The following is a 27,716-nucleotide window of genomic DNA, read 5'->3' as shown; positions in this document are numbered from 1 at the left end:
ATGATAAATAATACCTCAGAATACAGTCCTAGGTAAAGGCCACAGTGTATGGAAACCAAGGTGCAATGATATGACTGCATAATAGCGACTATGTCAGGGGGCTGAGATCATAGACCAGAAAAGGTCGTAACTACAACAAAATAATTTTAAAGAATCTAATGCTTGGTAACAATATTAGAATAAGGACTTTATTGATCCCGTCCATGAAATAGAACCCCCCATGATACTGTAAATGTACATTATAGAAGATAATAGGGGAGAATATTACTTCACATTATGATTGTCTTCACCTGCAGTGTCTCCATATACACAGCACATCCCTTATATACAGTGTCTCCATATACACAGAACATCCCTTATATACAGTGTCTCCATATACACAGAACATCCCTTATATACAGTGTCTCCATATACACAGCACATCCCTTATATACAGTGTCCCCATATACACAGCACATCCCTTATATACAGTGCCGCCATATACACAGCACATACCTTATATACAGTGTCCCCATATACCCACAGCACGTCCCTTATATACAGTGTCCCCATATACACAGCACATCCCTTATATACAGTGTCCCCATATACACAGCACATCCCTTATATACAGTGTCCCCATACACACAGCACATCCCTTATATACTGTGCCCCAATATACACAGCACATACCTTATATACAGTGTCCCCATATACACAGCACGTCCCTTATATACAGTGTCCCCATATACACAGCACATCCCTTATATACAGTGTCCCCATATACACAGCACGTCCCTTATATACAGTGTCCCCATATACACAGCACATCCCTTATATACAGTGACCCCATATACACAGCACATCCCTTATATACAGTGTCCCCATATACACAGCACATCCCTTATATACAGTGACCCCATATACACAGCACATCCCTTATATACAGTGACCCCATATACATAGCACATCCCTTATATACAGTGACCCCACTAGCAGTGTAACAGATGATGTGTGTTAGGAGAGGGATGAGCGGTGACAATGCAGCTGCTGATCTCACTATATACAGGTATATAACTGAATATCAGAGAAACCTGCAGCACATCCATGTGTATTGTCTCATCCATCAGTAGATGGTAAAACCAGTCATTTCTCCTGCTGCCATCCACAATAATCTCCACATATAACATGATAATACAGACTGTGATGAACTATGGGCACCGCCGCCAGCCCCAATATACCAGTCTCATCACCTGCCCCCATCTACTACTAATACAGCACTAGAAGAAGCCGCCATGATGGTCCCTGTCATTCCTCTGGACACTAGACTGTCATTCATGATGCCCACAGCACAGTGTATATGGCAGAGCAGCTCTATGGGCTCCTGCCTGGCAGGTGCCACCTGAGGGTCCTATGACCTCTGACATCACGTCACCGCGACAACCACCGCTGTTCACTTTCTACTGGCGACCGAAGCGACTGGACTGAAGTCTACAGAGAAGAGAACTGCGGAAATGGCGTCCACTGGACACGGCGAGGAGAAGAAGAGAGAAGACGGGAAGAGGAAGAGAGAGGAGGAAGAGGAGAGCAGCGCTGGATTGGACAAGATCCAGAAGAGGAGGAGAGGATTGGAGGATGAGGAGACATCCAGCCCCTACCCCAGGCTTCCCATCAGCCGCTTCACCATCCACCAGGGCTTGGGTAGGGGCAACTTTGGAAAGGTAAGTTCTACAACTTCTCATATCCCTTTATACCCTATGGGGGAGAGTTATCAAGCAGCCATGTCCTCTGTTGCCCATAGCAACCAGTCACAGATCCACTTTCCTATACTCACAAACCCTGGGAAATTGATAGCTGAGCTGTGATTGGTTGTTATGGGCAACAGAGGACGTTACTACCGTAATACTGCTTGATAAATCTCCCCCTAAATGTCTATAATATCCCAATCTATTATTCCCTGTTATCAGCCATTACAGGTCTGTTAGACTGGGTCCACACTGCGTATTAACCATCAGTTCAATGTATCCGTTTTCTTGCATCTGTTTTTTTTTTTTAATAAAACATATTTAGTGCATGAACTGCAAATACAGAGTGTCAGCCTAGCCATACCTGTAGTTAGGCCTGGGCGAATAATCAAATTAATTTGATTAATTTGCTTAGATTTTGAAATTCTATTTAATTTTTTTGGAAAATCGTAAATTCGATTTTCCAAAAAAAAAAAAGGAAAAGAAATCGCTCTGACCTGGGCGCAGGGGGAGCAGTGGCGCTGCAGGCAAGCTGCTCCTCCTGCAGGTCAGTGCACCCGCTGTGGGACAGCCCGGACCCAGAAGATTGGAACCGCCGCCCGCCCCCATCCAATCATCTACTAGATCACCACCAAGCCGCCTGCACCCAAGAGATCGCCACCACCCGCCTGTGACAGCACCCTGAGCAGCCGCAGCAGCTGGGCACCTAGCAGCCCCCGGGGCAGGAGAGACACGGTGCGATTACTGGAGAGTAGGTGAGGACTCGGCATGGCGCCAAACCCCTCCCCCACCACGTCTACCAGGTAATACTACTATTGCTACTACTATCCTCATTTCTGCTATTACTACTCCCACTACTATTGCTACTACTACTCCCACTCCTGATACTACTACTCCCAATACTGCTACCACTATTGCTTCTACTACTCCCACTCCTGATACTACTACTCCTAATACTGCTCCCACTACTATTGCTTCTACTACTCCCACTCCTGATACTGCTACTCCTAATACTTCTCTCAATATTATTGCTGCTACTACTACCCTTACTTCTGTTACTACTACTGCCAATACTGCTCCCACTACTATTGCTACTACTACCCACACTTTTAAAACTACAACTCCCAATACTGCTCCCACTATTATTACTACTACTACTTCCACTCCTGATACAACTCCTCCCAAAACTGCTACTACTACTCCTGATACTAAGTCTACCACTAGTGCTTTCAATCCTGATACTAGTACTCCCACTATGCCCCTATTACTACACCACTCATCCACTACTACTACACCCATCATTTTTTTTTGACTACATCGGCCAGCCCTACCTGTAATGTTAATCTATAGTAACAGGTAGACATCTAGAGATCGCACTACTCCATAACTACTACTTTACACCCCACAGCTCATCTCCCCTTTTATCTCCATAGTCAGGTGTAGGGCTTCTATAAAGGGGGATTCTGATTCCCTATAGAGCTGATCTATGGGATCACAGCTGTAGGGAAGGGACACTGTTTACATCTATGGCCAGGTCCATATAGGCTGCTGTAAGGCACAATTACATAAACTGACTTCTATAGCTTCAATACAACCTTACAGCAGCGTATCTGTACCTGGAGATATTAACTGCACTGACCACAACCCACTCATTGAGACATCTCATGCTACATAATAGTGGAATATCCCTTTAAGATCTCTTTATAGAGCATCCAATACCAACACAACCTGACAGACTGACAGCACAGCCCACCCCTCCTGCAGACCTCTTCTAATGTGTATTCTCAATTTATTTTCTTTAGGTGGTCCTGGCATCAGTCCCCGGCCGAAACATCTACATGGCCATCAAAATCATCAAGAAGAAGGAGGACAACGACGAAGTCATCGTGAGAGAGCGGCGGATACTCCAGGCCTCCAGAGACTGCCCGTTCATATGCCACCTCTATGCCGCACACGAGTCTCTGGAACGCGCTTACATCATCACGGAGTATCTGTCCGGTGGCAGCCTGGAGGGATTGATCAGGATGTGCGGCTACCTGAACATCGGCAACGTAAGGTAAGGAATTGGTTTTCTTCTGGGGGAATGAAGGAAATTGTTAAAGAAGAGTGTTATTAATGACTATTTTCTTTTCTTTTCTATGAGATTCTACACAGCAGAGATGGTAAGTGCTCTCCAGTTCCTCCACAGGAAGAACATCGTCCATCGGTAAGTAGACCCTTTCTCTGTCTGCTCGGTCATGCAGGGATCTATCCACAGTCTCCTGTATCACTGGGCAGATTTATCATTCTCTTCTCTTCTTTCATTGCAGAGACCTGAAGCCGGAGAACATCATGGTGGATGCTGACGGCCACATCCGTATCATCGATCTGGGATTGGCCGAAGATGGGGTGACCGCCTCCAGGAACATCGATGGAATGGCGGGAACCTTCCACTACATGGCCCCCGAGGTGCTTCTCAGGAGAGGATACAGCGCAGCAGTGGACTGGTGGAGCCTTGGGATTGTGCTGTCCAGGATGGCCACAGGACGCCACCCATTCTACAACGGCCCCGTCATGCAACAGGCTTTCAAGGCCATGACCACCGAGAACCCCAAATTTCCATCTTGGATCGACGCTGACGGAAAACATCTCATCAAGAAGCTGCTGCGCAAGAATCCTGAGGAGCGCCTGGGTGTGTGCGGGAACATCAGGCAGCATCCCTTCTTCAACACCATCGGCTGGAAGGAACTGGAGGAGAGGAGAGTAACACCACCGTGGAAGCCAATGGAGACAGGTCTGCAAAGTCAACATCTGCAGTGGCCGGAGGACACAGACACCCTTCACCCCCGGGACGACTTTAATTACATGTCACCAAGTTGGACCCGGTAAGATTCAAATAGGTTCTTGTTAGCTTGGGGTCTCCATCTTTGTCCTTGTCTTCTTTCTCTGTCAGTGAATATGTCTCTATTTCTCCTTAGATGGATGAGAAGATCTAGACTGTGAAGGAATCCACGACCATCTGGTAAGTGGCCATTATACACACAGGACACCTATCACATGTGCTGTTATATAGCTGGATGGTCCATTACCATGACCATCCCACTATGATAACAGAAGCTGCTGTACATATAAGTTTATTAGACGTCTTCCTCTTATGTCTTGCAGGATGAACCCGCGCCAACTGATCTCCGCTTCCAGCCTCCTGACGTCTCTGCTGCTGTGTGCGACCTCGGCTGCCCTACAACATCAGCGCTCTCAATAACATCTTCATGCCGGACCTTTGTCATCAGGATACAGCCCCAAGACCTTGACCATGGAAACCTCCAATCCCGGGCTGGCATCTGACATCCCCAGCCTGAAGATCATCTACACCCCCAGGAGCGGCCTGTGCTTCCATCTGGAGAGTTCAGGAACAATAGCCGCATGTAGTAGTCCTGGGGCGCGGAGTAGCGGCTATTATCCCTGAACTCACCTCAGCACAGGCCAGGTAAGTACCACACGCACCACATCCACATCACACACACTACAGGATAGGTATAGGCACTCACACCTAGCACTTAGTACATGTAGATTAGATACCGGCTCGATCCTGGGATTTATTCCGATCGCCATATTTGGGGTCAGGAAGGAATTTTTCTCCCCTAATGGGGTTTTCGCCTTCCTCTGGATCAACACAGCTGTAAATAGGGTTAGTTTCTTATAATGTTAGGTTACACATCCCTATCTTCACTAACTTAAAACATATCTAAAATTAGACTCCCACATCACACAGGTTAGGGACCAGCCCAAAAATAGTTTTAGTTTGATAGGTGAATAATTTACACATATACATAAATATATAAATAATAATAATACGCCCCACTCTTGCATTATCTATAAATAAAAATTTCCTTTTACCCCCCTACATCTGTGTGCTTGTCTTTACTCCTATAGCAGGTGAAGAATAATGAGTGAAGAAGGGAAATCTTGCTGATCACAATGCCTTTTGTTAAAGGGGTCTCCGCTGTTAATCTGATCACATTCTATAAAGACCCATTAATTCACCATAGTGTGTGGGTGAACTGGGCCACCCCAAATTCCCCATAGAAATCAATGAGATCTGTTTGTTTTACTGATGTACACGGATGTGATGTTATCAATGTCATTTAAACTGCTGTAAAACAGATCAGTGGAAAAAAAAGACACGGATGAAAAACGGACACGGACTCTTTTGCACGGATTACGGAGGTAGCTACCGGACCACAAACACGGACCAGGAAAATCACTGAACATGTGAATGCAGCCTAAGGTTTATGAGACGGAGAATTCCTTCTTTATTGGGGTAACAGCACAAATAATATGTTTCTACTGTCTGAGAAAGAGACCCTCCCCTCCAGAAACACATTACTTCTGCTGTTCTACCAACAAGAAAGGAATTAGTTTTTGGTTGCTCCAGTACAAGGTCCATTTCTTCTGTCCAAGGAAGATGTACTACTACTCCTAGCATTTCCATGGTGGTCAGAGGATAGTATTCGGGGGTACTGCAGGCAGCATAGACCAGACTGCGCACCTGGATTAGTCCTGGTTCATTACAATGAGGGGTGTTGTGCAACTATCGAAACTCTCACAGGACTTCTAAACCAGTGTTTCTCAACCTTTTCAAGCCAAGTACCCCCATGCGACAAGAAGCTCCAGCCGAGTACCCCCAAGGATACGATTGATTACAATCTTTGCCCTAGGGTAGAGTCATGGGTACGTTTTGCAGCAAAATCCACTGTGATACTCTGTACTGTAATGGTATATGGTTTTGCATTCTCACAACAGATTTTCATTCAACTACGAGAATGTAGCCACTGCCTATTTAACGTATTAGCTTCCTGGCCTTACAGATCATAGTTACCTGCCTGAGCTCCCATCTGCTTCTCAGTCTCGCAGGTCACAAATCAGTGGCTGCGGCAGGCAGTCAGTGAGTTGGGAGCCAGGGAAGCAGGCAGAAGCTTAGACAGGTAATGATATGCCCCTTTCAGCTACGTACACCCCTGGAGCCAGATATGTCCCCTGCAGCCACATATGCCCCTTTTGGCTAGGTATGCCTCTGGCAGCCAGGTATGTCCCATTGCAGTGTCCGAGATTGGGGTTTTCCCGGTGCTAGGCTCCCAGACACTGTCGAGGTGTCACCACGTGTTGCTGCTCTCCGGAAAAGGTGGTAATTCGTGGTGCACCCCAATGAGAAATAAGTCCAGAGAGTCAGGGTTCGCAGTAAACCAATGTGCTTCTTTACTGAAGAAATCTTGCAGGCAAAATAGTACAGGCAAAGCACTGGGCTGGTTTCTCCAGTCTCTAGTCCGTAGCAACAGAGTTGGCCCCTTCTTCTGTGTGGTTTAGCAGAGTCTCTTCCCCTCTCTAGTCTAGCTGCAGACCCCAGGCTACTGACTATCTCTCCCTTTTATACCATTTGTAAAGAGACTAGAACTTTCTAGTGGACGGGGGTGGAGTGGAGAAGCCAGCCTCAGTAGACACAAAGGGCCACATGTATCATCCGGCGGACGGATGATTTTTGGCGGAAAGTGCCGATTTGCGTATTATTTTATACGCAAATGGCCGATTTGCGAATAAAATAATCGCAAATCGGCACTTTCCGCCGAGTACGCCAGGGGGCGGAAAGGGGGCGGAAAGTAGGCGGGAAGTGGGCGGAACGGAGGGCGCGGACTCAGAGTCCGCGCGATTTATCATCCGTTCCGCCCAATTCTACGCCGAAAACCTACTCCAGTCCTCAGCTGGCGTAGGTTTTCGGCGGTGCGCACCGGCGCGCACAGGATTTATGTACAGGCAGTCCGCCTCTACATAAATCCCCGTACCGCCGGAGCTGCGGGGGCATTTTTAAGTCCAGCGTAAAAAACGCCGGACTTAATAAATGCCTCCCAAAGTCTCCCATAGACCTGTATTGAATCTCCATACAAGCCTATGGGAATGACACAGCAGTTTCTGTCTAGACATAAACAACTTCAAAAGGTCAACATGTCTGGTTTTTTTCCCTCCAAAAGTTTTCCCACTCAAAACTCAGACTTACATACTATATTACAACAATAGTGGAAAACTACCAGCTTCATAAATGTCCTAATCCCTTCCAGACTATTGTACAGGTACAGTGCATTTGAAGACACATTATAATACACATACAAAACAAGAATCAGTAATATAAACAGTAAAAGTGTGCACAATTGAACAACACAGTGAAAATTAACCCTTGAACGCACAACAAAGTAGAGATGGTGATAGCTCGCCATGATAGCGAATGTCCGCAAATGTCCATGATCATAGATACCCGTACTGCTGGGCACTACATTCTCCCCTACTACAACTGTGGCGTCCCCGACACAGTCCAGATAGGTTTCGTTGTCACAGCCGTGGTCATTGCGCTGAAAACAGTCATCACTAGTCACTGCTGGGGCAATACAGGATAGCAGGTATTGTAGATCTCGGATATGTAGGGCTGGGCGCTCCCCTACTTTTACACAGGCACTCCATCCAGTATCTGCACCTGCACCTGCACCAAACTCAAGAATACACTGTAAACAAGTAATGACAGTACCATCAACATTACCATCATGTACCGACTATACAATGTGAATGAACATAAGCCCCCTTTTCAATGCAGCAGATTTAGTGAACATTTTATCTGACAAAGACCGTTCTAGGCCATAAAGCATCAATACAGACTAAACACTTAATCTTGGTATCGGGCGGGTTTGATGCCTTTAGTGACTCTTTCTGATCTCCTGGGCTGTGTGTCATTCACAAGATTAGACACAATATCAGTGGTAACCTCAGTGGTGGGCCTACAAGGTTCAGGGATAGGAGACACCGGTAGAGACATTTTGGGAACCATCAACCATGCTAGAGGTGAAAACCAATTAAAGGATGTTTTACTGACCGGTTGTAAGTCAAGTCCTGAAAACACAGTAGGTACATGGTCAGCAGCATTTTCCTGAGATGTAGGACTTTCTGCCCCTGGTTCCTTGGTTACACACAGCTTCAACTGGTTACGGTGTACAATTTTTAGTTTATCATCATCCTGTCTTTTTATTTGATATGTTTCTGCTGTAGGTATGGCCATGATCTCATAGGGCACAGACTCCCATTTATTTTCCAGTTTGTTTGATCTGTGTTGTTGTCGTAACCATACAGGATCCCCCACACTCAGTGGTTTAGCCTCGGCTTTGACATTATAGTCGTCCATTTGTTTTTGTTGAGCCTCCTGAGTTACCTGACTGGTTACTTCCTGGATCAGTTTGAGGCGTCTCAGTTGCTCTTTGCCCCAGTCAGTTTGTGGTAAGGAGTTGTCATCATTATCAGTGGGCACATTAAGCAGGATGTCAGCTGGTAACCAGCTCTTGTGTCCAGACATTAAGGTATAGGGCGCTTGTTTGGTTGAACAATGTGGTGTCTGGTTATATAGTAAGGTCAACCTAGATACCCATTCTGGCCATCTCGCTTTCTCACACTCTGGTAGTTTACGTAGTAGATTGATTATGTTTTGATTCATTTTTTCACATAACCCATTGCATTGTGGGTGGTAGGCCGTTGTACGTATTTTTTTATATGATACACTGTGCACATGTCATGGAATAATTGTGACTCGAATGCCGAGCCTTGGTCAGTCAAAATCTTTTCTGGGGGTCTGTGTACCTCAATGAATTCCTTTTCAAATGCCCGAACAGTGGTTTGGGCTGATAAGTCTTTTACAGGTATCACCATGGCATACTTGCTGTAGTGGTCAATGATTGTAAGAGCATGCACATAGCCATCTCGACTAGGCCTTAATTTGACATGATCCAATGCTACAAGCTCAAATGGCCTTTGACTCTCAATAGGATGCAGTGGTGCTCTTTGTCTGGGCTGGTCATCCTTATTGATGGCACAGACAGTACATTCCCGACACCATTTTTCTATATCCTCTCGCATTCCAACCCAGAAAAATCTCTGCCGTATCAAAGACTCTGTTTTTTGACACCCAAAATACCCTGATTGGTTGTGGTAAGCGTCCAGAATCAGATGGGCGTCCCGCCTTGGTATTACAATCTGCTTGATACAGTCATGGGTCAGAGGATCAATAATGCGCCGTTTGAGTTGATCCTTCTCATAAAAAAGGCGCTTTCTATGCAACAATAGTTTGAGTAACTCAGGATCCGCTATTTCTCTCTGGTGTGAGGTGAGATTCTTACCAGTTTGTAGCGCAGTCCTTAGTTCCTGTAGCATGTTGCTTTCACGTTGTAATTGGGTCCAGTCCATTCTGGCTGCTTGTGGGTGGACAGGGTTTTGTAGGCCAGCATCTCGGGCAGTGATGGCACTTTGCTTGAGACCCAGAGTGAAGAAGGCCGGCATTTCGACATCCTCCCAGTAATCGTCAGGTTGGTCAGCTGGTGTACCTGTAGGAAATCTCGACAGTGCATCGGCATTAATGTTACATGTGCCAATCTAGAGACCCAACGTTGTTCTAGAGCCCCTATGCGTGCAGTGGTCAGATAAGCCAATGGATTGTTGTCAGTATAGGCCACAAATTCTGCAGCAGCCAAGTATTCTTTGAATTTTTCTGTGACCGCCCAGACCAAGGCAAGCAGTTCCAATTTAAAAGAACTATAATTCGCATCATTCCTCTCAGTGGGCCTAAGTGAGCGACTGCCATATGCAATGACTCTTTCTTGTTGATTCTGTACCTGGGATAGCACTGCTCCCAAGCCCGTTTTACATGCATCTGTATACAGTCTGAAAGGCTTGGTGTAGTCAGGGTAAGCAAGAGTAGGTGCTTCAGTTAGCTTACATTTCAGGTCATTAAAAGCTTTTTCCTCAACATCAGTCCACACAATTGAAGTCTTATTTGACCCTTTTCTATTAGGCTGGCCTTTTAACAAGTTCTGTAGTGGGGCTGCAACCTTAGTAAAGTGCTGGATAAATCGCCTGTAATATCCGGCAAAGCCTAAAAATTTTCTCACCTCATAGATGTTAGTAGGTGCAGGCCAATTTGTAACTGCTGCAAGTTTACTAGGGTCCGGAATAATTCCCTGAGCACTGACTACATGTCCTAGATAGTGCACCTCAGACTGCAGTAAGTGGCACTTTGATGGTTTTACTTTCAGTCCATGCTTTATGAGTGTAGCAAATACCTCAGACAGGTGTTGTAAATGATCTTCATATGTTTTGGAGTATATGATGACATCATCTAAATACAATAGCACAGTTTCAAAGTTTTTGTGGCCTCAGCAATACTCCATGAGGCGTTGGAAGGTGGCCGGTGCATTGCAAAGGCCAAATGGCATGCAATTAAACTCAAATAGTCCCATAGGGGTAGTAAACGCTGTTTTTTCCCTGTCCTCTGGAGCCATGGAGACCTGCCAGTACCCGCTAGTTAGATCTAAAGTGGAAAAGAAGGCTGCAGAACCCAAAGCTGTTAGGGACTCCTCTATTCTTGGCAAGGGGTATGCATCCTTATGGGTGATTTTATTTAATTTTCGGTAGTCCACACAGAATCGTATAGTGCCATCTTTTTTACGCACCAGTACTATGGGTGCAGCCCAAGGGCTATGACTGTCACAAACTACATTAGAGGATTTCATTTCACTTATTAAGTGTTTCACTTGCTGGTACATGGTTGGTGGTATAGGCCTGTATCTTTCCTTAATGGGTAGGTGGGACCCCGTAGGGATTGTGTGTTGGATCACCTCTACTTTCCCAAAATCAGTTGGGTGTTTGCTAAATGCAGCCTCATGCTCCTGAGCAACCTTCAAGACCCCCTCCTTCCACTCAGCAGGGGTATTTTGATCCCCAATGTTAAGTTGTTCCCACCAGGGCACCTCTGGACAGACTTCAGTTTGGCTGGTAAACTGAGTGGCAGGATAGTCACACTGGGCAATATCATCATTCTCAATATGCATTAATTTTGCAACAGTCTGGTATTTGTTTAGCTGAACAGGTTTGTCACTAATGTTTAGCATACGGACTGGCACCTTCCCATGCTTAACAGTTACTAAACTACGGGCAGCCAGCACATATTCTTTGCCCCCATCCATTATGGGTTCCACAAGGGCCTGGTAAAATTTCCCACGTGGCCCCATGCATGCTTTGCACCACAATAATGTCTCAGAATAAGGCTCTAACCAGATAAGTTTAGCATCAGTAACCCTGACACTCCCAATCTCAGCCTTACCATCATTAAAATGTTTATGCCCTCGGAGAGTCCGCAGCGTATGCTGTAACACTTTGCGAACAGGTAAAGGGGCTACTACTACTTTTTGCTGGAGTATACACATTAATTCTTCCATACAATTTTGCAAAACATTCATCCCCAATACTACTGGGGGAAACCCCTCATCGTGTACATGCACAACTATTAACCCTTGCTGTCGTAATTCAGTGTTACCAATTCGCACTGTGGGCTCCCAGTATCCCTGGCATGCTATGGGCTGGCCATTGCTGGCAATCACATTTATCTTACTCTGAGTTGGATATGTAAGCTGGTCTATCTCCCAATGCTGCTGATAGAATGGCAGTTGCATAGTGGTCACTTGTGACCCAGTGTCCACTAAGGCAAGGCAGGATACTCCATTCATTGTAACAGTTATCGTAGGACATTCACCAATGTATGCAGCAAAATTTGGACCTAAACAGTCTTCCCCCGAGGGTTGGTCCGTTGCCCCAGGAGACATTAGTTTAACTGCCCGCACTCACGCTCTACATGACCAGCTTTTTTACATCTGCGACATATAGGCTTACCATCAGCATCAAACTTATCTGTGGGCAATCGACCATAATTTCTTGTGATGCCATCAGGACCATTTCTTGGTCTACCTCTAGGATACCACGTGTTCCTGTCAGGCTGATGGACTTGTCTCATGCTCTGTACCTCTTTTTGTAGCACCTCCACATTCTTGGCAAGCTGCAACACCAACTCTTTTAAGTCAACATCATTATTGTCACTTTTCTGAAAGGTGGTTTCAACAGGTCCCCGTTTTTGTTCGGACACAATAGCACAAGTATACCCTGGATCTGGATCAGTACCCAGTACCTTTACAGCAAGCTCTTTGAAATTGAGGAATGTCACATCAGGGTGTTGTAGAGCAAGAACTCTCAGCTGGGTTTTCACAGCATCTAATCTCGCACCCTCTACGAACTGTTCTTTCAGCGTCTGATCTGGGTCGAGTACTTCCCGTGGACCCAGGTGCTGAATGGCACGCAAAGCATCTTGAAGACTTAAAGCAAAATCCCGTAAACTTTCGCCCATCTGTTGTTTGCGGCCAAAGAAACACATTTTTAACTCTGATACTGTACGAGTGTCAAATATGCTAGAGAGTCTGTCCAAAATTTGTTCAACAGTACGCTTCTCAGAGTTAGGCCATGACTTCACCTCCCTGAGGGCTGCTCCCTCTAACTGACCAATCAGCATAGCAACTTGCTGGTCATCATTAAGAGAAGTCATCTTGTAAATGGCACTCATCTGATCCCTAAAGTCTTTGAGGCCCGTAGTCTCTCCTCCGTATTTTGGCAGCCATGGTGCACCAAAGAAATATGGTACCGACAAGGGAATGGTAGGAGTAGTGCTAGATGCCTCACGACTAGCAGACATATCACTCCCTCTGTCCAGTGACATGGTAGCACAGAAAAATGAACACAGTTCACTACTAGCAATTCTCTAGCTAGTGTCACAGGATACAGTCTCAATAGAACAGTCACTTGCTTGCAGTACCCCCACGAAGGGAACACTTACGTTTGCAGATGCTTTTTTGTGGCTGCCTCACTTGCAGGTCGAGCTGTTCCTGTAGTTGTAATTGGCTGTCTTGCTTCACTGGGGTTGGGGATCCACCACAACTTGCGCTGTTGACGCTGTAGCGGATCCTGTTCGTGACGCCAAAATGCAGTGTCCGAGATTGGGGTTTTCCCGGTGCTAGGCTCCCAGACACTGTCGAGGTGTCACCACGTGTTGCTGCTCTCCGGAAAAGGTGGTAATTCGTGGTGCACCCCAATGAGAAATAAGTCCAGAGAGTCAGGGTTCGCAGTAAACCAATGTGCTTCTTTACTGAAGAAATCTTGCAGGCAAAATAGTACAGGCAAAGCACTGGGCTGGTTTCTCCAGTCTCTAGTCCGTAGCAACAGAGTTGGCCCCTTCTTCTGTGTGGTTTAGCAGAGTCTCTTCCCCTCTCTAGTCTAGCTGCAGACCCCAGGCTACTGACTATCTCTCCCTTTTATACCATTTGTAAAGAGACTAGAACTTTCTAGTGGACGGGGGTGGAGTGGAGAAGCCAGCCTCAGTAGACACAAAGTCTCCCATAGACCTGTATTGAATCTCCATACAAGCCTATGGGAATGACACAGCAGTTTCTGTCTAGACATAAACAACTTTAAAAGGTCAACATGTCTGGTTTTTTTCCCTCCAAAAGTTTTCCCACTCAAAACTCAGACTTACATACTATATTACAACAATAGTGGAAAACTACCAGCTTCATAAATGTCCTAATCCCTTCCAGACTATTGTACAGGTACAGTGCATTTGAAGACACATTATAATACACATACAAAACAAGGTTCAGTAATATAAACAGTAAAAGTGTGCACAATTGAACAACACAGTGAAAATTAACCCTTGAACGCACAACAAAGTAGAGATGGTGATAGCTCGCCATGATAGCGAATGTCCGCAAATGTCCATGATCATAGATACCCGTACTGCTGGGCACTACACCATGGAGCCAGATTTGCCGCTAGCCAGATGTGTCCCATGGAGCTGGATATGCCCCCCTGTAGCCAAATAACACCCCCGACGTAGCCAGATACCTCCCCCAACTTGGCCAGATACCTCCCCCATGGAGCCAGATACCTCCCCATGTAGTCAGATACCTCCCCCATGTAGTCAGATACCTCCCCCATGTAGTCAGATACCTCCCCCATGTAGTCAGATACCTCCCCCATCATAGTCAGATATCTCCCTTATGTAACCAGATACCTCATAAAGTCGTCAGATGCCTCCCCATCATAGTCAGATACCTCCCCCATCATAGTCAGATACCTCCCCCATCATAGTCAGATACCTCCCCCATCATAGTCAGATACCTCCCCCATCATAGTCAGATACCTCCCCCATGTAGTCAGATACCTCCCCCATCATAGTCAGATACTTCCCTCATCATAGTCAGATACCTCCCCCATGTAGCCAGATATCTCCCCATGTAGTCAGATACCTCTCCATGTAGTCAGATACCTCCCCATGTAGTCATATACCACCCCATGTAGCCAGATACCTCCTCATGCAGTCAGATACCTCCCCCATGTAGTCACGTACCTCCTCCCATGTAGTCAGATGCCTCCCCATGTAGCCAGATACCTCCTCATGCAGTCAGGTACCTCCCCCATGTAGTCAGATACCTCCCCCCCATGTGGTCAGATACCTCCCCCCATGTAGTCATATACCTCCCGCCATGTAGTCAGATATCTCCTCCATGTAATCAGATACCTCCCCCCATGTAGTCAGATACCTCCCCCCATGTAGTCAGCTACCTCCCCCATGTAGTCAGCTACCTCCTCCCATGTAGTCAGCTACCTCCTCCCATGTAGTCATATACCTTCTGCCATGTAGTCGTATACCCCCCATGTAGTCACGTACCTCCTCCCATGTAGTCAGATACCTCCCCATGTAGTCAGATACCTCCCCATGTAGTCAGATACCTCCCCATGTAGTCAGATACCTCCCCATGTAGTCAGATACCTCCCCCATGTTGTCAGATACCTCCCCCATGTTGTCAGATACCTCCCCCATGTAGTCAGATACCTCCTCCCATGTAGTCAGATACCTCCTCCCATGTAGTCAGATACCTCCTCCCATGTAGTCAGATACCTCCTCCCATGTAGTCAGATACCTCCTCCCATGTAGTCAGATACCTCCTCCCAAGTAGTCAGATACCTCCTCCCATGTAGTCAGATACCTCCCCATGAAGTCAGATACCTCCCCCATGTAGTCAGATACCTCCCCCATGTAGTCAGATACCTCCCCCATGTAGTCAGATACCTCCCCCATGTAGTCAGATACCTCCCCCATGTAGTCAGATACCTCCCCCATGTAGTCAGATACCTCCTCCATGTAGTCAGATACTAGGGCTGGGCGATATGGGCCTTAATCAATATTGCGGTTTATCGCACATGTAGTGGCGGTAACGATAACTGAACAATAATTATGACACGCCCCTTTTTGCAAACCACACCCACTTGCCATGCCAAACTGGCGATATCAAAAAAGTTAAAAAGCTCACTGAGCAGCAAGCCGTGGTTAGTCTATCATCATCATTATTATTATCATTTGTCATTATTAGGGGGTGTATGACTATACAGGGGGGGCCGACAGGGGTGTATGACTGTACAGGGGAGGGCCGACAGGGGTGTATGACTGTACAGGGGAGGGCCGACAGGGGTGTATGACTGTACAGGGGTGTATGACTATACAGGGGGGGGCCGGCAGGGGTGTATGACTGTACAGGGAGGGCTGACAGGGTGTATGACTGTACAGTGGGGGGGGGGCAACAGGGGTGTATGACTGTACAGGGGGGGGCGGACAGGGGTGTATGACTGTACAGGGGGGGCCGACAGGGTGTATGACTGTACAGGGGTGTACGACTATACAGGGGGGGGGGGGCGGACAGGGGTGTATGACTATACAGGGGGGGGGGGGGCGACAGGGGTGTATGACTGTACAGGGGTGGTCCGAAAGGGTGTATGACTACAGGGGGGGCGGACAGGGGTGTATGACTGTACAGGGAGGGCTGACAGGGTGTATGACTGTACAGGGGTGTATGACTATACAGGGGGGGGGGGGCGGCAGGGGTGTATGACTGTACAGGGAGGGCTGACAGGGTGTATGACTGTACAGGGGGGGGGCAACAGGGGTGTATGACTGTACAGGGGGGGGGCGGACAGGGGTGTATTACTGTACAGGGGGGTACGACTATACAGGGGGGGGGGGCGGACAGGGGTGTATGACTATACAGGGGGGGGGGGGCGACAGGGGTGTATGACTGTACAGGGGTGGGCCGAAAGGGTGTATGACTATACAGGGGGGGCGGACAGGGGTGTATGACTGTACAGGGAGGGCTGACAGGGTGTATGACTGTACAGGGGTGTATGACTATACAGGGGGGGGGGGGGCGGCAGGGGTGTATGACTGTACAGGGAGGGCTGACAGGGTGTATGACTGTACAGGGGTGTATGACTATACAGGGGGGGCGGACAGGGGTGTATGACTGTACAGGGGTGGGCCAACAGGGTGTATGACTATACAGGGGGGGCGGACAGGGGTGTATGACTGTACAGGGGGGGCGGACAGGGGTGTATGACTATACAGGGGGGGTGGACAGGGGTGTATGACTATACAGGGGGAGGGTGGACAGGGGTCTATGACTATACGGGGGGGGGCTGACAGGGGTGTATGACTATACAGAGGGTGGACAGGGGTGTATGACTATACGGGGGGGGGGGGGCGGGGACAACAGGGGTGTATGACTGTACGAGGGGGGGGGACAGGGGTGTATGACTGTACGGGGGAGTTGTATGACTGTATGAGGGGGGGGGACAGGGGTGTATGACTGTACGGGGGGGTGTATGACTGTATGGGCGGGGGGTGTATGACTGTACGGGGGGGGACAGGGGTGTATGACTGTACGGGGGGACAGGGGTGTGCTACTATACAGGGGGGTGGATAGGCGTGTATGTATGACTGTAGTTCCCTCAGTAACAGTACAAGGCCGTAACTTAGGAGGAATGAATGGGCTGCAGCAGGCAGGATAAGCTATAGGAGACATTGCTGTGTGTGACATCCTGCCTGCTGCAGCCCATCCATTCCTCCTAAGTTACGGCCTTGTACTGTTTACTAAGGGGACTACAGGTTAGCTGCTGCTCCAGCTCTGAAATGCCGGCGTCCCTGCACACACGCATGTGCAGCACTCGCCGGCCGGATGTGGGGGGGCGCTCAGATGAGACCGGACCGGTGGGGGGCCTCGGATGGGTGAGGTAAGGTGGGGAGGCCTCGGACGGGACCGGACCAGTGGGGTGAGGGCCTCGGACGAGTGAGGTGGGACCAGACGGGTGGGGAGATCGGGCGCTCGGACGGGACTTGTGGCGGGGGCGGGCATTCTCACCTGGACCCTGCTTCTGCTGCTCCTCCTCCTCCCCCACCTCCCACTCTGATGCCGGCGTCCCTGCACATAACGTGCCGCGCTAATGCCGGGCGGCGCGCGTGTGTGCGGGGGCGCTCTGACGGGACAGGAGAGGGCAGAGGGCGCTCTGAAAGGAAGATGGAAGTACAAAAATACCGCAGATACCGTCCTGGCTAAGTTGAGGTCGGTTAACCGACGCCAGTGACGGTATCGGTATTTTTTGCGGTATACCGCCCAGCCCTATCAGATACCTCCCCCATGTAGTCAGATACCTCCCCCCATGTAGCCAGATATCTCCCCCATGTAGTCATATACCTTCTGCCATGTAGTCAGATACCTCCTCCCATGTAGTCAGATACCTCCTCCCATGTAGTCAGATACCTCCCCATGTAGTCAGATACCTCCCCCATGTAGTCAGATACCTCCCCCATGTAGTCAGATACCTCCCCCATGTAGTCAGATACCTCCCCCATGTAGTCAGATATCTCCCCCATGTAGTCAGATACCTCCCCCATGTAGTCAGATACCCTCTGCCATGTAGTCAGATACCTCCTCCCATGTAGTCAGATACATCCCCATGTAGTCAGATACCTCCCCATGTAGTCAGATACCTCCCCATGTAGTCAGATACCTCCCCCATGTAGCCAGATACCTCCCCCCATGTAGCCAGATACCTCCTCCCATGTAGTCAGATACCTCCTCCCATGTAGTCAGATACCTCCCCCATGTAGTCAGATATCTCCCCCATGTAGTCAGATACCTCCCCCCATGTAGTCAGATACCTCCCCCATGTAGTCAGATACCCTCTGCCATGTAGTCAGATACCTCCTCCCATGTAGTCAGATACATCCCCATGTAGTCAGATACCTCCCCATGTAGTCAGATACCTCCCCCATGTAGCCAGATACCTCCCCCCATGTAGCCAGATACCTCCCCCCATGTAGCCAGATATCTCCCCCCATGTAGCCAGATACCTCCCCCGTGTAGCCAGATCTTTTGATGATTCATTTGATGTTGCTATTGATTAATGCTGAACTGAGAGAGGTCTGTGAGGGGTCACCCCTTGGAAGTTTCCTTTTACCTCGGGGCACCCCTACTAAATAACGTTGTACGGAAAAAAAAATCATTCAGTGACTCACAAGTGACGTCTTTTTTTGATCTGAGGTGTCACTTTTCCTCTCCATTCAGTCCAGGCCTCCACGATGATTTCTTGCAGCTATAGTTCATTTATTTAGAACCTGTCAGACAAACATCTTAGGTGCCGTACATTTCCAGCAACTTCCTTCCCTTTTCCCCCACCTATAGGCTCCTATACAGTAGTCATGGTGTCATGTGTAGTAAAGTGAGTAGATATGTGGGTTGCCCTCTGTATACAGGTAATCCTACTGTGTCCACCATATAGTAATAATGTCTTCTGCTGTGCTCTCCATATAGTAATAATGCCCCCTGCTGTGCCTCCATATGGTAATAATGTCCCCTGCTGTGCCCTCCATATAGCAATAATACCACCTACCCTCATAGTAATAATGCCTCCCTCCCTTCTATGCCCCATAGTAAATGTCCCCTGCCTTGTCACATAGTAATGGCCCAAAACAAACTTCATACTCACCTAATCCTAAAACTCTTGTCCAGCCACTGAGCCAGGAGCAGCAAAGTGAGCCATGGGCAGCAGAGTGAGGTCTGAAGAGGAGAGAGGAGGTGAAGGGGGGAGAGAAGAGGAGAAGGGGGGAGAGAAGAGGAGAAGGGGGAAGAGAGGAGGAGAAGGGGGGGAGAGAAGAGGAGAAGGGGGGAGAGAGGTGGAGAAAAGAGGAGAAGGGGGAGAGAGGAGAAGTGGGGAGAGAGGAGGAGAATGGAGGAGAATGGATGAGAAGGGAGGGGAGGAAAGAGGAGAAGGGGGAGAAAAGAAGGGAGAAGAAAAGAGGAAAAGGGAGGAGAGAGTGGGAGAGAGGAGGTGAAGGAGGGAGAAGGGGGGAGAGAGAAGGAGACGGAGAAGGGGGGAGAGAGAAGGAGAAGGGAAGAGGGAGGAGACGGGAAGAGGGAGGAGAGAAGAGGAGAGAGGAGAAGGGGGGAGAGAAGGGGAGGAGGGGGGAGAGAAGAGAAGGGGGGAGAAGAGAGGAGAAGAGGAGAGAGGAGAAGGGGGGAGAGAAGAGGAAAAGGGGGAAGAAGAGAGGAGAAGGGGGGAGAAAAGAGAAGAAGGGGGGAGAGAGGAGGAGAATGGGGGAGGGATGAGGAGAAGGGGGAGAGAGGAGAAGTGGGGACAGAGTAGGAGAACTGGGGACAGAGGAGGAGAAGGGGGAGAGAGTGGTAGAAAGGAGGTGAAGGAGGGAGGAGGAGAAGGGGGAAGGAGGTGAATGAGGGAAGGAGGGCGGGAGAGAAGAGAGGGTTGAAAGTGTTGGAGGCGCAATCGTCCCTGGCGACCACCCGGTGCGCTGGTAGTGACACCCCCAGACCCACTAAAATAAAATTTTGGTTTTAGTGCCGGGACACTGCTATCACCTCGGCCCACGGCGGCTCATACTGTATGTCCCTCCTAGCTGCAGCAGCTTAGCCACGGTACCCGCGGGTGGGTGATGCTGCTGGGATGAAGAAGAGTAGTGAGAGCGTTCCTTTCAGCCGGCGACCACGCGGTGCGCCAGCAGTGACAGCCCTCGGACCCCGCTCAGCTTGCTAAAGGATCCCGACTTCCCTTCCCTCCCGGACCACACTCTGCGGATAGCGGCAGCCTGCCCTCCCCCTGGCTCAGCATCGATCGGGTCCCGGGATGGAGAGCGCGGGTGGTATGCGGCGCTTGGTGATTGCGCCCCTGACACGGCGGCCGCATACCACCCGCGCTCTCCATCCCGGGACCCGATCGATGATATGGCTACGATTACAGATCCCAGCTATCCCATACCCCTAAACAGCCAAACAGCCTAGGGCCATGTGCAGACGCTGTAAGAGACCGGCCGTTCTGTGAAGATGATCTTTAGCCCCGCAGAGTTTTGATGCGGGCGCATCCGTGTGCGCCCGCCTCAGAACTCCCAACAGCACACTAAGGAGCTTGCGGCTGGAGCCGCTCGCTCCATAGTGTGCATTGACATGGTTTACTGCGGCCGCTATTCAATGAATAACGGCTGCAGAAAACCGACATGTCAGTTGTTTGCGGCGCCGCTAGGGATCCCGGCCGGAGCGTATACTATGTGTAAACACTCCGGACAGAATCCCATAGGCAGCAATGGCACATATATTTTCGTAATAATCACGGCCGTTGTACAACGGCCGAGGTTTCACAAAAATATATGTTGTGTGAACATGGTCTAGATCTGTAAAAAAAAAAAACAAAAAAAAAAACAAGTAGTCTCTATATGCAGGGCTGTACTTCCAGTCCATACTGAAATGGACTGAATATGCCTCCACTGTCTATGGAGCTTATGGAACTAAGGGAACATATATGAATAGCAGAGTCATCCAATACTGATATAGCATCTCTCAAGGGGGAAATAATAAATCCTCATCTATCAAGAGAATCCCAGAGAATGATAGTGCCATTCTTGGTAATATTACCCCAGGTTGTAACAGCGGCCCCCTATATGTCATATGCAGTAATAGTACCTTTATATTTGTCCCCTTTGGGCCCACAGAGTGAAATCTGCCTTAAGTTCCCCCCCTAGATCTGTATTAGGGCTATAATTCAGTAATAATGTCCTTATTGTGTACCTCTAAACAGTAATGCCCACTGGTACAGAGGGAGCAGTAGCGCTATGGCTCGGATGTCTGCAGGGAATAGTTAAAGGAGTAGTGCGGCGAAAATGGTTTTCCCTCATTCCCTGTCCACTTGAAAAGTTGTAAAGATTCATAATATATTTTGGTAACCAATTCAAGCATTGAATGATCCGGATCATGACGTAGTCGGCCCTACGTCCCGGGGCTGTAAGATGGTCCTGACCAAATACGGAAGTAAACCACTTCCAGTGGCCAGCGGGACCAGGGAGAGTGGGTAAGATGCCTGAATTGGCTACCAAAGTATATTATGAAGTTATATAACTTTTCATGTGGGGAGGCAGTGGCGTAGCTACCATAAAGGCAGGGTAGGCGGTTGCTATGGGGCCTGTGCAGAAGATAAGAGTCTCCTGTGTCCTTCTGATTAACACCTTATGTACTGCAGTGTGTAAGTGACCCAATGTTTACTTACATGCTGCAGCACAAAAAAAGGGTTAACAGCCAGAAGACAAAAAAAAACTTTGATTTCCAGCACTGATAACCCCTGACCTCTGTTCTCACTGCCTACTGTGTAGAGGTCAGGGGTTATCAGTGCACCAGCAGCAGAGCAAAGATTTCCTTGTCTTCTGAACATTGGGTCACTTACACACTGGAGTACATGAGGAGTTAAGCAGAAGGTAGTCTGCTCCTGCACCTATGTGTTTATCCATACAACTTTGTAATGTATGTTATGTATGTGAATGGCCCCCTTCCCGTGTTCCCCCACCCCCGCCCGTGTACCCGGAAGTGTAGTGCATTATACATACCTGATTCGCAGGGCCGCCATCAGGAATTTCGGGGCCCCATACAACCAAAGTGTCTGGCCCCCCCACATTAATAAAAAAAAAAAATTGTGTGTTCGACCCACGCCTTGCTGGGAGGTATAATTTGGTTCAGATCAATTTTAGAGAACTGGCTCATATACCCCATTTTTCCCAGTGGCTTAAAATGTAACCTCTGTTATACAGTTATAAAATTGTAGAAACTAAATGTGAACAAGGTGCAATTTAAATGTCACCATACAGACACTTACTTGTATAGCTGCCTCTTGTGCTCTGTATGCAGTGCATTATATTCACCCTTGCAACGTACAATTTATAGCGTGTCTACAAGTCCAGCGGGGCTCATTATGATGGAGACTAAAACTTATACAAGAGTGGGGTAGGGGTTCCCCTGTATTCAGAATGCTGTTGAGTACTAGGCAATGCCCCGTTTGGGGTTATTGAATTTCGAGGGTCTGGGGGGCTGTTTGATTTGTATATGTTCACCAATATCCCGCCCCCCCCCCCCCCCCCCGGTATGCTCACTAACATAGAATATGTTGATAAGGCTAATATAATGAGGCTGTTCCATGTTAGTGAGCATATACAAATCACACAGCCCCCCAGGCAGACTAGTTTAGCTCACCCAAGCCAGTGATAGCGAATACATGGCGGTGAGAACGCTTTCTAGGAGATCCTGTTTGTGCAGCAGAGGTGTCTTTATCCTGCTCTGCATAGACCCTCGAAATTCAATAATCCCAGACGGGCATTGCCTAGCACTCAACAGCATTCTGAATACAGGGGAACCCCTACCCCACTCTTGTATAAGTTTTAGTCTCCATCATAATGAGCCCCGCTGGGCTTGTAGACACGCTATAAATTGTACGTTGCAAGGGTGAATATAATGCACTGCATACAGAGCACAAGAGGCAGCTATACAAGTAAGTGTCTATTTGAATTGCACCTTGTTCACATTTAGGTTCTACAATTTTACAACTGTATAACAGAGGTTACATTTTGAGCCACTGGGGAAAATGGGATATATGAGCCAGTTCTCTAGAATTGATCTCACACACAGACACCAGCACACATGTATAGTGACAGCCTCATATCACCAACAATACTGACAACCTTAGACCTCCCTCCACCCCAACCACAGACCACCATAATAGTGACAGTCCTAATCCCCCCCAACAGCTATAAACCTCAGACACAACCATAGACCCCCTCACCACTAATAGTGACAGGCACAGACCCCTCCCTACAACAGTGACGGACACATATTACCACAATATTGAAAGCCTTATATCACCAACAACACTGACAAGCATAGACCTCCCTCCACCCCAACCACAAACCTGGGCCGGCCATACGGTAAATGGCGCCCTGTGCCAAACCTTTTTTCGGCGCCCCCCCCAAGCTGCTTCAGCCTCCCACCATTCCAGACGACATCCAACACCCATCACCCTCCCCCCCCCACCATACACACAACTACCCCCCCAGCCATTCACACAACTACTACTTTCCTGTCAAGCCATGAACGTAACTACCCTCCCAGCAATACACGCATGTACCCCCATCAATACACACAACTACCCCTCAGCAATACAAACAACTACCCCCTCAGCCCCAGCCATACAAACAACTACAACCACCTTTAGTTTTAACGTAATAAAATAAAAGTTTACATTTTTAAAATAATTGTGATTAAAATTGCCCTATTCTATTTCAGCTATCAGGGTGTGCTGGGGGTTGTAGTCCTATAACATTTCAGCTATCAGGCTATGCTGGGGGTTGTAGTCCTGATATATATTTTAGCTATCAGGCTATGGTGGGGGTGTAGTCCTGATATATTTTAGCTATCAGGGTATGCTGGGGGTTGTAGTCCTGTAATATTTCAGCTATTGGGCTATGCTGGGGGTGTAGTACTGATATATTTTAGCTATCAGGGTATGCTGGGGTTGTAGTCCTGTAATATTTCAGGTATTAAGCTATGCTGGAGGTTGTAGTCCTGTAATGTTTCAGCTATCAGGGTATGCTGGGGGTTGTAGTCCTGTAATATTTCAGCTATCAGGGTATGCTGGGGGTTGTAGTCCTGTCATATGACACAGGGTACGTGTCATATGCCGCACACAGGGTACGTGTCATATGCTGCACACAGGGTATGTGTCATATGCCGCACACAGGGTACGTGTCATATGCCGCACAGAGGGTACGTGTCATATGCCGCACACAGGGTACGTGTCATATGCCGCACACAGGGTACGTGTCATATGCCGCACACAGGGTACGTGTCATACGCCGCACACAGGGAATGTGTCATACGCCGCACAAAGGGTACGTGTCATACGCCGCACACAGGGTACGTGTCATACGCCGCACACAGGGTACGTGTCATATGCCGCACACAGGGTACGTGTCATATGCCACACACAGGGTACGTGTCATATGCCACACACAGTCCATATGCTGCACTGTGCACAATATTTACTTTACTAATAAACTTTATTTAGACTTGGCACCAGAATATGTTTCTAAGCAGCCGTTCATTCACCCCACCACACGTATGCATTAGGGGACGAGCCTTCCACTGTCTCCATATCACCCAACTCCAGCATGAGACCCAGAGCCATAGAATTACAAAGTGATGGGTACTACACTGGAGACCAGTGCAATGTTGATGGAGTAAGGAGCTCTGTTTCTTTGCTTAGTTATGCACGGCAGGGAGACTCGGAGATCAAAAACATATTCTGGCGCTAAACTTAAAAGTAAATTACATTAGAAAAATGCACAATTGGAAGTCAACGTTACTATAGGTGCATTATGCACAAAGCAACCTCCCGGTCTGGTAGTCAGGTCCAGGGACCACCAGTATACTAGTCACAGGTTATGTACTGGTGGTCTATATACTGGACCACCAGAGCAGGACAGTTGGCCTGTTCACACATTTGGGCCCACATGACAATTCAATTACAACCCCCACCATCTACTACATTTAATGCATGGTGTGGGTAGTAATCTAATCTCCATGTGTTTCCAAATGTGTTTTAACCCCTTAACCTGGTCAATTTTTTTGTGAAGATCCTGGTGACGGCGTCCATTTTACTTTTTTTTTTTTAAAACTGCCCGGTTCCTGCAAACTGAGTCAGACTCTTCATATGCAGCAGGCCGCTCTATGCACTAGAAGCAGATCCGGTGCCCCCTGTGTAACAATATCCCCTCCCCTCAGTGAGACTTCATCCTGATGGAGGCATGTCACCAAGGGGAGAGGATATTGTTACACTGAGGGGGCAGGTAGACCCCTCCCTATAACAGTAACTGACACATATTACCACAACTGTGAAAGCCTTAGATTCCTCATAACAGTGATGATCACCCACTTTCCTCATACAACATTGGCAGCCAGAGACCTACACAACAGTCATAGACCCCACAGTAATAAGCATAGGTTCCACAACAACAGTAATGACCATAGACCTTTAAAAACAAAGTGACAGCGATAGACCCCACCACAGTGACAGTCATAGACCCCTCCCCAACCAGTGACAGATCCCACCACAGTGACAGCTATAGACCCCTCCCCCCACCACAGTGACAGCTATAGACCCCTCCCCCCACCACAGTGACAGCCATATACCCCTCCCCAACCACAGTGACAGATTCCACCACAGTGACAGCTATAGACCCCTCCCCTCACCAAAGTGAAAGTCATAGACCCCACCACAGTAAGAGCCATAGACCCCTCCATACCATTTCTGCCACGGACCTCCCCATATCAGGGAAAGGTACTGCCCCCACTGCATCTCCAGTAGCGGGGTCCCCATAACATGGCCCTAATAATGTGGACCAGACATACAGTGACCCCCCTCTTAGAGGATCTGCTCCTCACACAGCTTCTGGCTGAGGGGGAAGCAGCATCACTAGCAGAGACTGGGGCTCTATGTGGGAGACACTGCCACCTGCTGGCTGCCCCAGTCATAACTCCACCAGCCTGATCCTACATGCAGCATCCTGCCTGAGGGGAAAGAGGTTGCGACCACAGCACAGGACAGGCTGGTAGAGAGGAGGACACTGGTATCTGCAGATTATTCTCCCTGATAGGCTGCTGTCTTTTTGTTGTTGAGTGCTGACTCCACAGCGCCCCCTTATAAAGACCCTATCTGCAGCATCCCCCATATATAGCCCCCCATGTGCAGCATCCCCCTTATACCACCCGCCTATGTGCATTATCCCCCTTATACCACCCCCCATGTGCAGACCCCCTTATACCACAGTTCATGTGCACAAGAGGCCGCTCTGCACCTCCAGGGGCGGCTGCGTTACTCAGAGCAGACGTGCTGTGCGCAGGCACGTCTACTATGTCAAGAGTGATTGAAAGCGCCACGAGCTAATGGCTTGCACCGCGGTCAGTCAGGGCTCACAATTTAATTATAAGCATGTCACACATGCTTATAGTTTACAGGGCGGCGCATCAGCCGGCTGGGGCCCCACTTTTTTTGCTGGAGTGATGCGCCCTGTGCATAGCACAGGTCGCACACCCCTAAGGCCGGCCCAGCTTACCACCACCTTCCTGTCTTAAAGACACAGACAGATGAATGATATGTTCGTTGGGACAATTATCCTGGATTCCAGGGACGGCCCTACAGTACAGAACAGACATCGGGGCCCACCAAAGTATTCTCTGGTGGGCTCCGATGCCTGTGCCATACTGAACTCTGAGCAGGCCCCAGTGTTAGACAAAGGTACCTGGAGGGCCAGCTACTATAGGGGACTGCACAGGGAACCACTAGTATAGAGGCCTGTACCTGTGTAGTCCCCTATAGTAGCTGGCCCCCTGTGCAGTCGCCTATAGCAGCTGGCCTCCTGTGCAGTCCCCTATAGTAGCTGGCTCCCTGTACAATCTCCTATATAAGCTGGCCTCCTGTGCAGTCCCCTATAGTAGCTGGGGGTGGGGAGAAGCGGCTGGGGACCACCCTGATGACTCTTGGTTCAGACATCATAAAAGTGATGAAGCGTTCCCTTAAGAAACAGGGATCTTCTTTGAGCATAGCAGACAGGGAGCAGGCATGGGAGACCAATAGATGAGGCGCCACGTCTGTCCTACAGTCACTGGCCTATCATTAGGTGTCTTCTCCTCCATACTTCACTTTAGCTGCCCCATGGGAGCAGTGAATATTTCAGCACTGCTGATTGGCTGAGAGGATATTGTGATACATCATGTGACTCCACAGAATCAGAGAGAATTTTATTGTCATTTGTAAAAAAACAAAAACAAAAAAGTAATCATAAAAAATATATGTTACCCATGGCAACCAATCACAGAGCAGATTTCCTTTTACCAGAAT

The 27,716-nt window shown here is 48.5% G+C and overlaps 1 protein-coding gene across 1 annotated transcript; it reads left to right on the top strand.

Moving 5' to 3' along the window:
* The first annotated feature begins 1,158 nt into the window (after window positions 1-1,158).
* Window positions 1,159-5,599, top strand: LOC138799628 (protein kinase C theta type-like). The gene is made up of 6 exons (XM_069981078.1): window positions 1,159-1,700; window positions 3,527-3,780; window positions 3,868-3,930; window positions 4,034-4,588; window positions 4,682-4,725; window positions 4,869-5,599. Exons 1-5 carry the CDS (start codon window positions 1,494-1,496, stop codon window positions 4,704-4,706), a joined length of 1,104 nt encoding a protein of 367 aa, XP_069837179.1. The 5' UTR covers window positions 1,159-1,493; the 3' UTR covers window positions 4,707-4,725; window positions 4,869-5,599.
* Window positions 5,600-27,716: the final 22,117 nt, after the last annotated feature.

Source organism: Dendropsophus ebraccatus, chromosome 8 (genome assembly GCF_027789765.1).
Source record: "Dendropsophus ebraccatus isolate aDenEbr1 chromosome 8, aDenEbr1.pat, whole genome shotgun sequence".
NCBI lineage: Eukaryota > Metazoa > Chordata > Amphibia > Anura > Hylidae > Dendropsophus > Dendropsophus ebraccatus.
Note: the sequence above shows the minus strand (reverse complement) of the source record. Positions and strands in the feature narration are given on the sequence as shown.